At 42.7% G+C, this 13,832-nt stretch overlaps 1 protein-coding gene across 6 annotated transcripts in view; it reads right to left on the bottom strand.

The window, feature by feature from the left end:
- TENM2 (teneurin transmembrane protein 2) overlaps window positions 1–13,832 on the bottom strand; it is a 4,009,156-nt gene that overhangs the window by 2,955,186 nt on the left and 1,040,138 nt on the right. For 5 of the 6 annotated variants that reach the window (XM_075344552.1, XM_075344547.1, XM_075344549.1 and 2 more), the window contains one exon: window positions 655–913. In XM_075344552.1, the coding sequence (XP_075200667.1) occupies window positions 655–913 (259 nt within the window). The remainder of the gene's footprint in view (window positions 1–654; window positions 914–13,832) is intronic. The other variant, XM_075344548.1, reaches the window with a different exon arrangement.

The raw sequence follows: 13,832 nt of genomic DNA, 5'->3' as shown, positions 1-13,832 counted from the left end.
ACGTTGTTCGGAGACATGGTCAGTGAAACATCACTGACGTGTGAGCAGACCCATTCATTATAATGGGTCTGCATATGTCAGTGATTCTGGTACGTTTAAAAAAAAGCACAAACGTACCAGAATCACTGACGTGTGAAACAGGCCTAACTTGAAGGGTGTGGAAGGAACTGAAAGCAAGCCTCAAGTCAAACATGTTTTTGATGGACATAGGCCAAAGAATGGGTGAAACTAGATTAGGGTCAGGGGCAGTCACCTCTCATCCCTGTTGTCTAAGGCCCCCTTTGTCCCATCTGAAAAGACCAACTCTATTATATATGTGTTATAGCTAAGTGCTGTATGTGAGATTTTGCATAATCGGTCAGTTGCCAATGACCTATAATGGGGTTTGTCAGTTTTCAGCTACGATGCACAGCATTTTGCTATAAAAGAATAGCACAACAACTGTTATTTGTTTTAATAAAAAGGATATGAGGTCTCCAAAATGGGGTTAAATATTGGTGTATTACAATAGAAGGGGGGAAAACCTTGGTATGAAATCAAAGGCTTGAGAAATAGATTAATTCCTGTTACTTATTATAATTACAGTCAATGAACCATCTAAGAGTTTACGTCTTAAAAAAAAACTAATCAAACAAAAAAGACCTTGAATTGTACCTTATTCTAGGAGGCACACTGTACCTGGTTTCCAGTGGAACATTGCTGTTAAGTACCCAGCTATCTTGAAGCTGAACCGATTCTGGAGTTGTAGCCATATCATTCGGAGCTGGTGCTGGTGCATGAATCTGATTTCTCCGGTTGGTCAGGGAGTTCTTATTTAGAGAGTTGGCAGAAGAATGGTGGTGGGAGAGTGTGTGATTGTGAGGTGGTGGAAGAGGAGGGCGAAGCGTTGACTGGCTATGATGATTTGTTGGACCTGGAATAATAATAGGAAAATGTATTACTATTTGCTTGAGGTTCACTTTTTCAATTTTCATGTAAAAGAAAAAATTCAAACATTTAGCTACATTTATTAGAAAGCTAATACGAAATTAAGATTATAATGGGTTAAACAGTAATTTCACAAAATATGCAAAATAATAATGAATGTATGCATATAGAACCAGTAAAATATGAATCAATATAGTAGGTTTCCTTCAATCCAGATAAAAAGTTAGTTCAGTCAGTTTCTGCAGTCCATATGCCAAAAGTCAGTCCAGTCAATAGTAAAGACATATTCCTCTTCATGACAATGGTGACATCAATAGGAAAGCTCATTTAACATATTAATGGTCTGCATGTTTTACATATTTCCTTTTTGGTGGCAAGTAACCACACACACATGACCTGTTGTTCATTCATCAGTGGCCAGCGGTAAAGCTTAAACTAGTTCTTGGGATTATTGGTGGTCTGCCCACTAATAGAAAGCATGCTATAAAATAGTATTATGTGAATACTTGGATTTTTCACTTGACAACTGAACCAATATGTATGCAAAAATACTCCAATTCTACTGAATATTGTTGCATTCATACTTACATCTTTTATCATCTGCCTTTATGAATAATATTGTATGTTCTAAACATTAAATATATCTGTAAAACAGTTTTATGCACTTCTTTATCAGCCCAAATTTTTGCCCATCATGCTATAATATGTATTAGATTCCCCAGCTAAATAATTTGAGACTAAAAAGTCATTTATTAACCCATAAATAAGTATATAGCTATAGATAAACATTGTACAGCTTTATATGCGGTGATGGCAAGCAATTGGACTTTGAACATTAAGCATGTTGTAGACTGAGAAATAATAAGATATACTGAGTAATAAAGTACTAAAATAAATATAATTACAGTTAAGGAGAGGCCAAAAGGAAATTCTGGGAAGGAAGCCAGTGATGATAAAGGTCTTATAAGTCACACTGATACACAGTTGAGTAACTACCATTTCAACCCAGCAGCCACTTAATATCAATTCACTGGAAATTGACTTGAATAATATAGAACATATAAATTACTTATCTGAAGAAGGAGCAATATTGCTATTGACCATTTAACATCTATGAATTATATTTTGGGATTTCCTTTTGTGCGTACTTACATACAAATCAGTCAACCTGGGTCATGTTTAGTGAATTCAACACCTCAGACATAGCTTATGATTATGTTATAAAAAATGTCACATGATATTACTGGAAGTCAGAACCCTACAGAATTCTAGTTTTAGAGGGATAATTCTGATTTATCAGAGCAGCAACCTTTAACAAACCAATGCAGATTCTCCCTTAAAACAGTTTTTTTATTGAAATTTCCTCTGCCCCAAATATACTGTAAATATACCAAGCATTGTTTGGTTAAACTAATCTGTACAAAGCAGTAACTACAGTATGCTTTTTTACCCAGGACAAAAGTTTAGTTTACTTCGCATTACTCATATATTTTAAAATCAATGCCATAATGAATAAGCTTGTTGGTGACCTTCTGCTCGTCAGCACTAGAGATGAGCGATGTTCGAGGTTTGAGGTTCGCCAATTTCATGTTCGAGTGATTTTGAGGGGTGTTCGAGACGTTCGACGAACTCGAACCTTTTGCTAAAAGCTCGACAGTTCGAGTAGCATTCAAGAACGGTTCGAGCACCAAAAGCGTGGCTTTTCACAGTAAGTATGTGCGCACCTTTCGAAATTGCATGCGTCTTGCATCCCCAGCACAATCCCTCTCTCTTTCCTACTCACCGATCACGGGCGTCTCGCTGCACGGCTGTCACAAATCTCCAGCGGCATTTCCTCCTATAAAAATGGCTGCCGCTTCATTATTCAATTTAGTTATTCCGTGCTTTCCCCACCCACCGGCGCCCCATGATTGGTTGAAGTCAGATACGCCCCCACGATGAGTGACAGCTGTCTCACTGCAACCAATCATAGCCGCCGGTGGGCGGGTCTATATCGTGCAGTAAAATAAATAAATTAAAAAAAAAAAAAAAGAAAAAGAAAAAATGTGGTTCCCTATATATTTGATACCAGCCAGGATAAAGCCACATGGCTGGAGGCTGGAATTGTCAGGATGGGCAGCGCCACATTATGTGGAGCCCACGACCCTAACAATATCACCCAGCAGCTGCCCGGAATTGCCGCATCCATTAGATGCAACAGTCCCGGGACTCCACCCAGCTCATCCCGAATTGCCCTGGTGCAGTGGCAATCGGGGTAGTAAGAGGTTAATCATGACAAGCGTCTCCCTGAGACACCTTCGATGATTAACCTGTAAGTGAAAGTAAAGAAACACACAGCGAAAAATCCTTTATTTGGAATAAAAGACAAAAAACCCCTCATTTACTTTTAATAAAATCCCCAAACAACAATCCAGGTCCGAAGTAATCCACACAACACTGTCAGCTCTGCTACATGAGATGACAGGGAGCGATCTGTGTCCTCTCCATGTAGCACCTGAAGTGAGCCACGCTGTCGCCGGGACTTCAGTCTGCAATGCAGAACTCAAGATAACCAAATCTGCCTACATTTCTCATTAGAGGCAGTGGCTGAATGGATAGAGCTCCTATCTAAAAAGTAGTACTTCACGAGTTTGCGTCCCAGTAAAACATTGAATTTATTTTAAATTATAATTATTATTTATTTATAATTATAATTTATTTTAATTATGCACTGAGGGGAGGAGCCGGACATTAGCTGTGAGCGGCGGGACACACCTCTAAAATTGGAGCAGTTCACGTAATGAGGCTGCATTGCTCTCTCCTCTCTCTTCTTTCTTTCTCTTTCTTTCTCTCTCTCTCTTTCTCTCTCTTTCTCTCTTTCTCTCTTTTTCTCTCTCTCTTTTTCTCTTTCTCTCTCTCTCTTTTTCTCTCTCTCTTTTTCTTTCTTTATCTCTCTCTCTTTTTCTCTCTTTTTCCCTCTTTTTATCTCTTTTTCTCTCTTTCTCCCTCTCTCTCTTTTTCTCTCTCTTTTTCTCTTTCTCTGTTTTCTCTCTTTCTCTCTCTTTTTCTCTCTTTCTCCCTCTCTCTTTCTCTCTCTCTCTCCCCCCCCCCTCTCTCTCCCCTCTCTCTCTTTTTCTCTCACTTTTTCCCTTTCTCTGTTTTCTCTCTCTTTTTCACTCTCTCTCTTTTTCTCTCTTTCTCCCTCTCTCTTTCTCTCTCTCTCCCTCTCTCCCCCTCTCTCTCCCCTCTCTCTCTTTTTCTCTCTCTTTTTCTTAGTCTCTCTTTTTCCCTCTCTCTCTTCTCCCTCTCTTTCTCTCTCTTTTTCTCAGTCTCTTTTTCCCTCTATCTCTCTCTCTTTTGTTCTCTCTCTTTCTCTCTCTCTCTCTCTCTCCCTCTCTCTCCTCTCTCTCTTTTTCTCTCTCTTTTTCTCTTTATCCCTCTCGCTCTGTCTCTCTCTCTCCCTCTCTCTCCCTCTGTCCTCTCTCTTTTTCTCTCTTTCTCTCTCTCTTTTCTCTCTATTTTTGTCAGACTCTCTTTTTCTCTTTTCCCCTATCTTTCCTCTCTTTCCTCTCTCTCTTTTTCTCTCTTTCTCTCTCTTTCTCTCTCTCTTTCTCGCTCTCTCTTTCTCTCTCTTTCTCTCTCTCTTTTCTCTCTCTCTTTTCTCTCTCTCTTTTCTCTCTCTTTCTGTCTCTCTTTTTCTCTCTCTTTTTCTCGCTTTCTCTCTTTTTCTCTCTTACTCTCTTCTTCTCCTTCTCTCTTTTTCTCTCTCTTTTTCTCAGTCTCTTTTTTCTCTCTCTCTCTCTTTTTCCCTCTTTCTCTCTTCTCTCTCTCGCTCCTCTCTCTTCTCTCTTTACTCTCTCCTCTCTCTATCTTCTCTCCCTCTTCTCTCTCTTCTCTCTCTCCTCTCTCTTCCCTCTCTTCTCCCTCTCTTCTCTCTCCCTCTCTCTCTTCTCTCTCTCTTTTCACTTTCTCTTTTCTCTCTCATTTTTCTCTCTTTTCTCTATCTTCTCTCTTTCTCTCTCTTCTTTCTCTCTCTCTCAGACCTGACGATGATCAGCTGATGCGGTTACCTGACGGAATCAGCTGACACTATAAGTCGAGCGGTGAGGCCGGCTTTTTACCGCCCGGCCGGCTAAACTATCAGCTGATGCTGTCGGACAGGAGTCTGCACAGAAGTGTGTAGTTTTTTGGGGGGGTTTTGCACTGATGCATCAGCTGATTGTATAAAAGCCGTTTATACAATCAACTGCTGTGTCATGTGATTCAGGCCCTTCCAGCAAACCTATCAGATGATATTGGATCCAGATTGGACGGCACGGGACCCTTGACCCAGGATTACTGCGGAGGGGGGTTCTTTATTTCAATAAAGATGGAGTCACTAATTGTGTTGTGTTAATAAAAATATTTTTCTGTGTGTTGTGTTTTTTTTTATCTGTACTAGAAATTCATGGTGGCCATGTCTAATATTGGCGTGACACCATGAATTTCGGGCTTAGGGCCAGTTGATAATATACAGCTAGCCATAACCCCATTATTACCCAGCGAGCCACCCGTCACCAGGGCAGCTGGAAGAGTTGGATACAGCGCCAGAAGATGGCGCTTCTATAAAAGCGCCATTTTCTGGGGCGGCTGCGGACTGCAATTCACAGCAGGGGTGCCCAGAAAGCTTGGGCACCCTGAGCTGCGGATTGCAATCCTCAGCTGCCTAGTTGTACCTGGCTGGACACAAAAATTGGGTGAAGCCCACGTCATTTTTTTTTTTTAATTATTTCATGAAATTCATGAAATAATTAAAAAAAGGGCTTCCCTATTTTTTTAGTACCCAGCCGGGTAACAAAAACATGGCAAAGCCCACGTAATTTTTTTGGAAGGCAAAAAACTCCTGCATACAGTCCTGGATAGAGTATGCTGAGCCTTGTAGTTCTGCAGCTGCTGTCTGCTGTAGAACTACAAGGCTCAGCATACTCCATCCAGGACTGTATGCAGAAGTTTTTTGCCACCCAAGAAAATAATGTGGGTTTCGTCATATTTTTGTTACCTGGCTGGGTACTAAAAAAATAGGGAAGCCCTTTTTTAAAATATTTCATGAATTTCATGAAATAATTAAAAACAAAATCGACATAGGCTTCGCCCCATTTTTGTGTCCAGCCAGGTACAACTAGGCAGCTGTGGATTGGAATCCGCAGCACAGGATGGCCTGAGTTTTCTGGGCGCCTCTGCTGCGAATTGCAGTCCGCAGCCGCCCCAGAAAATGGTGCTTTCATAGAAGGGTGGCTTGCTGGGTAATAATGAGTTAATACTAGCTTTGTTTTGCTAGCTAGTATTAAGCCAGAGATTCTTATGGCAGGCAAGTTTGACCCGGCCATTAAGAATCTCCAATAAAGGGTTAATAAAAAGACACCACACAGAGAAAAAATACTTTAATAGAAATAAATACACAGACACATTAGAAACTCCATGTTTATTACACCCTGTCAGCCCTCCACAATCCTGCTCTTCTGTCTTCTTTCTCCTTCAACCCATGCAGCTCTGCTACATCAGATAGCACTGCATGGAAGGAAGAACGCTGCTGCTCCTGTGCAGTCTATTCACTCAGTGAGTGAGCAACAGATGCGTGCTGTAAGCGGTGACGTCACCGCTGACAGGTGGGTTACCATAGCAACGGTGCTCCGATCACGTGATTCCCGGTGCCACTATTTATCGGCTGTGACAGCCAAGCCTTGCATGTGGGCTGACTCTGTAAAGAGCACCCCATGCAGAAACGGGGAGTCGACCATGTGCCAGAGCATCTCGCCGGTACATGGACATGCACAAAGGAGCACCACGTACCGGAGAGATGCAGTGACAGGACCTAGCAATGACGTCTAGCCATGTGACCAGTCTGTAGCCAATGAGATAATAGACACGTGACTGGTCACATGATAGTTTGACATCACAATAGGTCCTGTCATCAGTGTTGGTTACCGGGAGGACGCAGCGATTATCGGAAGGAAAAGCGACAGGAGACAGAGTGCAGGACACGTCGTGGGGACCTGTAAGTGTTATGGCAATGTTTATTAACTGTATGTGTACATGTATAATGTGTTTTTATGTGTTTGTGTTTGCCTCCCATTGTTTTCAATGGGGTTCGAGAGGTTCGTCGAACCGTTCGTTGAACGGTTCTCGAACGGGGCCTCCGTTCGACAAACCGAACTGGAGCCTTCAGAGGCTCGCTCATCTCTATTCAGCACCTGAGGTCCGTACTCCAGAGGCTTACCCTCCAAGTTATCCCTTTGTTTATAAGAACCTGTAGTAACCTTCACCAAATTTTTCATCTTTAACTTGACACATGAGGGAATAATTGGCCACAGAGTGGAACTAAATGTATGTTTTCTTCTACTATATTTTGCCTCTCTGTTGTGCAGATATTAGCAATTAAAGTATTTGACAGCTAATGAGTTAAATTTTAAGTCTAAGTGGGTGTTATCAGAAAGTTTTTACTAAGGGTGTATAGTTATTCTTTCTGTATGATGCTGATCAATCATGATCAGCCAGCAACACAGTAGAAAAAGAAGACATCCAACACAATAGCTTAGAGCAGATTTCTCAATATGTGAGATGTATGAATGATGCGCTGATTTCCAGGTCCAACCTCTTGAATGACATCTTTCAGCTAAGCTTGCTATGTGAAGAGGAGTCGCACAATTGAGTTTACCTCTCTCACATTACAAACCCTTCTATGAGACCTCCTACTCTCATAGCAAGATCACTTTTGCTATTCTGCTGCTCCTCCACACTAGACAAATTTAGCAGGCTCACCACTTAAATGCAAGAAAAGAATGAAGGAATCCCACACACCGTTCCTCATAAAATTCGTCAAGACTTTATTGACACATTAAAATCCTTCTTTAAAATTGCGTACTTTGCGCACCCAGCCCCTCCATACGTGTTTCGGACAAACGTCCCTACTCATAGGCATATCAATTCAAAGACTGACAAACATTTATACAGAAAGACAGGATACAAGCACATTCAAGAAGTATATATATATATATATATACAGTGCCTACAAGTAGTATTCAACCCCCTGCAGATTTAGCAGGTTTAGACATTCGGAATTAACTTGGCATTGTGACATTTGGACTGTACATCAGCCTGGAAGTGTGAAATGCACTGCAGCAAAAAAGAATGTTATTTCTTTTTTTATTTTTTTTTTAAATTGTGAAAAGTTTATTCAGAGGGTCCTTTATTATTCAACCCCTCAAACCATAAGAATTCTGTTTGGTTCCCCTAAAGTATTAAAAGTATTTCAGGCACATAGAACAATGAGCTTCACATGTTTGGATTAATTATCTCTTTTTCCAGCCTTTTCTGACTAATTAAGACCCTCCCCAAACTTGTGAACAGCACTCATACTTGGTCAATATGGGAAAGACAAAGGAGCATTCCAAGGCCATCAGAGACAAGATCGTGGAGGGTCACAAGGCTGGCAAGGGGTACAAAACCCTTTCCAAGGAGTTGGGCCTACCTGTCTCCACTGTTGGGAGCATCATCCAGAAGTGAAAGGCTTATGGAACTACTGTTAGCCTTCCACGGCCTGGACAGCCTTTGAAAGTTTCCACCCGTGCCGAGGCCAGGCTTGTCCGAAGAGTCAAGGCTAACCCAAGGACAACAAGGAAGGAGCTCGGGGAAGATCTCATGGCAGTGGGGACATTGGTTTCAGTCAATACCATAAGTAACGTACTCCCCCGCAATGGTCTCCGTTCCAGACGAGCACGTAAGGTACCTTTACTTTCAAAGCGTCATATCAAGGCTCGTCTACAGTTTGCTCATGATCACTTGGAGGACTCTGAGACAGACTGGTTCAAGTTTCTCTGGTCTGATGAGACCAAGATCGAGATCTTTGGTGCCAACCACACACGTGACGTTTGGAGACTGGATGGCACTGCATACGACCCCAAGAATACCATCCCTATAGTCAAGCATGGTGGTGGCAGCATCATGCTGTGGGGCTGTTTCTCAGCCAAGGGTCCTGGCCATCTGGTTCGCATCCATGGGAAGATGGATAGCACGGCCTACCTGGAGATTTTGGCCAAGAACCTCCGCTCCTCCATCAAGGATCTTAAGATGGGTCGTCATTTCATCTTCCAACAAGACAACGACCCAAAGCACACAGCCAAGAAAACCAAGGCCTGGTTCAAGAGGAAAAAAATCAAGGTGTTGCAGTGGCCTAGTCAGTCTCCTGACCTTAACCCAATTGAAAACTTGTGGAAGGAGCTCAAGATTAAAGTCCACATGGGACACCCAAAGAACCTAGATAACTTGGAGAAGATCTGCATGGAGGAGTGGGCCAAGATAACTCCAGAGACCTGTGCCGGCCTGATCAGGTCTTATAAAAGACGATTATTAGCTGTAATTGCAAACAAGGATTATTCCACAAAATATTAAATGTACGGGTTGAATAATAATTGACCCACACTTTTATGTTGAAAATTTATTAAAATTTAACTGAGCAACATAACTTGTTGGTTTGTAAGATTTATGCATCTGTTAATAAATCCTGCTCTTGTTTGAAGTTTGCAGGCTCTAACTTATTTGCATCTTATCAAACCTGCTAAATCTGCAGGGGGTTGAAGACTACTTGTAGGCATTGTATATATATATATATATACATAGGTGAAAGACGTGCTTTAACTATATGACGATGAGGTAGGAAGGTTCTTCATTTGAAACATGTGTGTAACATTTGTTTAATTAACACTTCTTGAATGTGCTTGTATCCGGTCTTTCTGTATAAATGTTTGTCAGTCTTTGAATTGATATGCCTATGAGTAAGGACATACTGTATGTCCAGAACGTGTAGGGCGGGGCTGGATGCCCGAAATACGCAATTTTAAAGAAAGATTTTAATGTGTCAATAAAGTCTTGAAGAATTTTATGAGGAATGATGTGCGGTATTCCTTCGTCCTTTTCATGCTACTCCACACTGCCTGTCTTGAGATGTGTTAGTTGTCTGTTGTGCTCTACTTGCAATCATTCTGCAGTAAAATAAAAGCAGGGTCTTATTACATTTCACAAAAGAGTATCACAAAACAGACTGCTCCTCTGTAAGAAGTAATGACAGCCTGATCTCATTGCAGAAAAATTGTAAATCTAATATATAAAACTGAGTATGTGTGTGTGTGTGTGTGTGTGTGTGTGTGTGTATGTGTATATGTCTGCTAAAGGAATTTGCACCGTCGCATTTAAATCATGAAATTTTGCACAGACACCCCATGTGACTCAGGGAACGTCATAGACTATGTTTTGATGGGAAAATGTAACCCCACGCTTTACAGTTACTCTCCAAAATCCTGCCTCCATTAAACTGAATAGAGGTGGGAGCTACATGCTATTAATAGCAACTGTCAGTGGTTGCTATAGGAACAAAATAAACTGTTAGTATAAGAAGCTTAGGTGTGAGGTAATATGATGTCGGTGGGGAGATGGATAGAGAAACAGAAAAAGACAGACAGAGAGAGAGACAGACGTGGAAAGAGACAGAGACAGACGGGGAAAGAGACAGATGGGCAAAGAGACAAACCTGTAAAGAGACAGCCCTGGAAAGAGACAGCTCTGGAAAGAGACAGCCCTGGAAAGAGACAGACCTGGAAAGAGAGAGACAGGGAAAGAGACAGCCCTGGAAAGAGACAGCCCTGGAATGAGACAGACGGGCAAAGAGACAGATGGGCAAAGTGACAAACCTGTAAAGAGACAGCCCTGGAAAGAGACAGCTCTGGAAAGAGACAGCCCTGGAAAGAGACAGACCTGGAAAGAGACAGACAGGGAAAGAGACAGCCCTGGAAAGAGACAGCCCTGGAATGAGACAGACGGGCAAAGAGACAGATGGGCAAAGTGACAGACGGGCAAAGAGACAGACCTGGAAAGAGACAGCCCTGGACCTGGAAAGAGACAGACGGGGAAAAAGACAGAAGGGGAAAGAGACAGCCCTGTAAAGAGACAGCCCTGGAAAGAGACAGACCTGAAAGAGACAGACCAGGAGAGAGACAGACTGGGAAAGAGACAGCCCTGGAAAGAGACAGCCCTGGAAAGAGACAGACAGGCAAAGAGACAGACTTGGAAAGAGACAGATGGGGATGGAGACAGACGAGGAAAAAGACAGACGGGGAAAGAGACAGACCTGGAAAGAGACAGACCTGCAAAGAGACAGACCTGCAAAGAGACAGACCTGGAAATAGACAGATGGGGAAAGAGACAGACGGGGAAAGAGAGAGACAGACAGACACACACATACAGACAGACACAGAGATAGAGAGAGACAGACAGACATAGGGATGGAGACAGACAGACTGATACAAATACAGACAGAGAGATAAAAACAGACAGACAGAGACATAGACACATACAGACAAAGAAAGACACAGACAGAGAGACAGACAGCGACACACAGACAGAGACAATGCCCGGATACTACAGCTAGTTGCTTAGTAAAAACAGATATAAGTGTGATTACATCTCACACACACTGAGAAACCTGCTCTAAGTTATGGTGGGGGATGTACTTCTTTCTCCAGTGTGTTACTGCCTGCTTATGATTGGGCAACCTCATTCAAGGGAGAAACTATCTAGAAATACCCACTTTGACTTAACAAAAGTTAACTCATTAGATGCCAAAGATTTTGATTGCTAATATTTCAATATAACTGCAAAAAAAAATGTGGCGCCCCTGAGGCTCATTCACCACACGGTATAATACCTAACTTAAGATGCAATGCTTTATCCTGGGAGATGAAGGAGTTAACCAATGGTGTTTGTTTCACTTATACAAAATCAAGTCAGTGAGTCAGACAGTTACACAGGAAGCCAGACAACCTGGGGAATTCCTGGTTGCTGGGTCAACCACCAATTAGTCATCCCAAAGGTGGGGGCTGTCTGAGGAAGTAGAAACACACAAACAGTTTTAAGTTTAGAATAGTCTGAGACTCGGAACAACATGGTCGCTAGAAGGCGTGCTTCAGAGGTCTTCTAGTTTGAACCGGGCAGATTGGAAGAGGGTGAGAGGCAACTGATGGAGATGGTGAGACAGAGGAGAACATGGTAGCTGGAGGTCGAGCCTAACCATTCCCACAGTGCCAGCGCTTACAGGGTGCAGAAGCCCTAAGGAAGATTATACTCTATGTTGTCTGCCAGAATCTGCAAGGGATGGGGAATCCAAGTCCCATCGCCCACTACCCATTTTCCCAGAGCACAGTGACACATAGGATCCGGGAGTCGGGATTGCAGCCAGGCCCCACGGTGAGGATCCACACCACCTGTGTTATAATCCAGTGACCGTGGAAGATTACAAAAAACACCCATTGGTGAAAAAACACCAAGAAACAGTAATAGTTGGAACCTGGACTGATCATAATCCCCTATCAAACCACACCAGAAGTAGCCGTGGAGCGTTCCTAAAATCCAAGATGCTACGTCACAGCCTGAGAAACTAGCTGCGCCTCACAGAATGAAATGAGGAACTCTACCTTGCCTCAGAGTAGTCCCCAAAGAAGTAGGTAGCCCCCCACATATAAAGATCACGGTGATATAGAAAAACACATTACTCAGATAGGAAAAATAGAAATAGCAAAGGTGAAGCCCAACTAACTTGATACAAAGCAACGGAAAGGAACTGATTGTGGTCAGTGCAAAATCACTATAGAAAAATACCAAACTCCTGATAGTAAAAAAGGCCCTTGAGATCATACGACCTCACCCCCACTATATCAGGTACTCCTGTAAATAATGGGAGAACAAAATACCAAAAGAACACAAAATACAGAAAAGCAAATAGTCAAATCAGACAGGGATAAAAATCCCTTTTCCTGCAGGAAAGCCAGCACAGGAGAAACCCCCATGCTCACAACAAAATAGCAACAAAACTTCACCTCCAAGAAAACAGATACACAGCAAAACAAGGAAAAACAACACACTAAGGTGTGAACCAGAAAGCAAGGCAAAAACTGAAACTTAGCTGCAAAAGTCTTGCTCAAGGATACAGGGAAGGACAAATCTCTGGGCCAGGAACCGAGACAGGGAATATACAATTATAACTGGCGTTAGCCAGGCAGAAAGTGCTCTCCTATATAGACCAGACTTGTCTGAAATAGGACTTCCCCAATTCCCAATTAACACCAACACCAGTCTGAGTCAATGGCTGAGATTTAGCTCCACTACCATTCCTGGCCACCAGAGGGAGCTTCAGAACAGCACCCACACAGACGACGTTCATAACACACCTGCATACGGGATGGGACACTTAACAGAGACATTGGTGTCCCCAAGCCGCTTCAAGCCATGGGGACCCACAACCAAGCACAAGAAAGGGAGGTCTCACACTCCACAGACACCTGTAATTACCTCTGATTTACCCGACACCGGCTGAGGCCCATCGCAGTGGAGAGCGGCACCTCTGGGGTATGTTACCAACGGTGAGTAAAGAGAACTTTGAACCGCAGTCCCCTGTGTTATTCCCTGTCTTTGCCGGGCACCGTTGCCCCGCGCGTTGGCACTCCCATGGACTACTGCCCTCGCCATCCACCCAGGGCTTGCTCCACTTGTGGGCAGCGACACCATCCCGGCTGCTATAACACCTGCCCTGGTGAAGGATTCTGCAGCGGCTGCTAATCCCTGGCCGCATACCACAGGTGGCGTCACGACAAACTTTCCCAAATACCCCGCTTCCCCCATCATTCCACCCAAAACGGCCCAGCAATGAGTAGGTTAACCACCTTCCCCGTGGGGCACTACAAAAGGAAAAATGAAAAAAATAAATATTTATATATATAATATATATATTGTACTACCATTCTGCAGCCATTACATTGTGTATCTAGTTCAACATTAAATATTAGTTGAAAGATTCTCTTTAAGCCAATGAAAAGTTTGTCACAAAATGTTATTTGCTGACA

Source organism: Anomaloglossus baeobatrachus, chromosome 4 (assembly GCF_048569485.1).
Source record: "Anomaloglossus baeobatrachus isolate aAnoBae1 chromosome 4, aAnoBae1.hap1, whole genome shotgun sequence".
Lineage (NCBI taxonomy): Eukaryota > Metazoa > Chordata > Amphibia > Anura > Aromobatidae > Anomaloglossus > Anomaloglossus baeobatrachus.
Note: the sequence above shows the minus strand (reverse complement) of the source record. Positions and strands in the feature narration are given on the sequence as shown.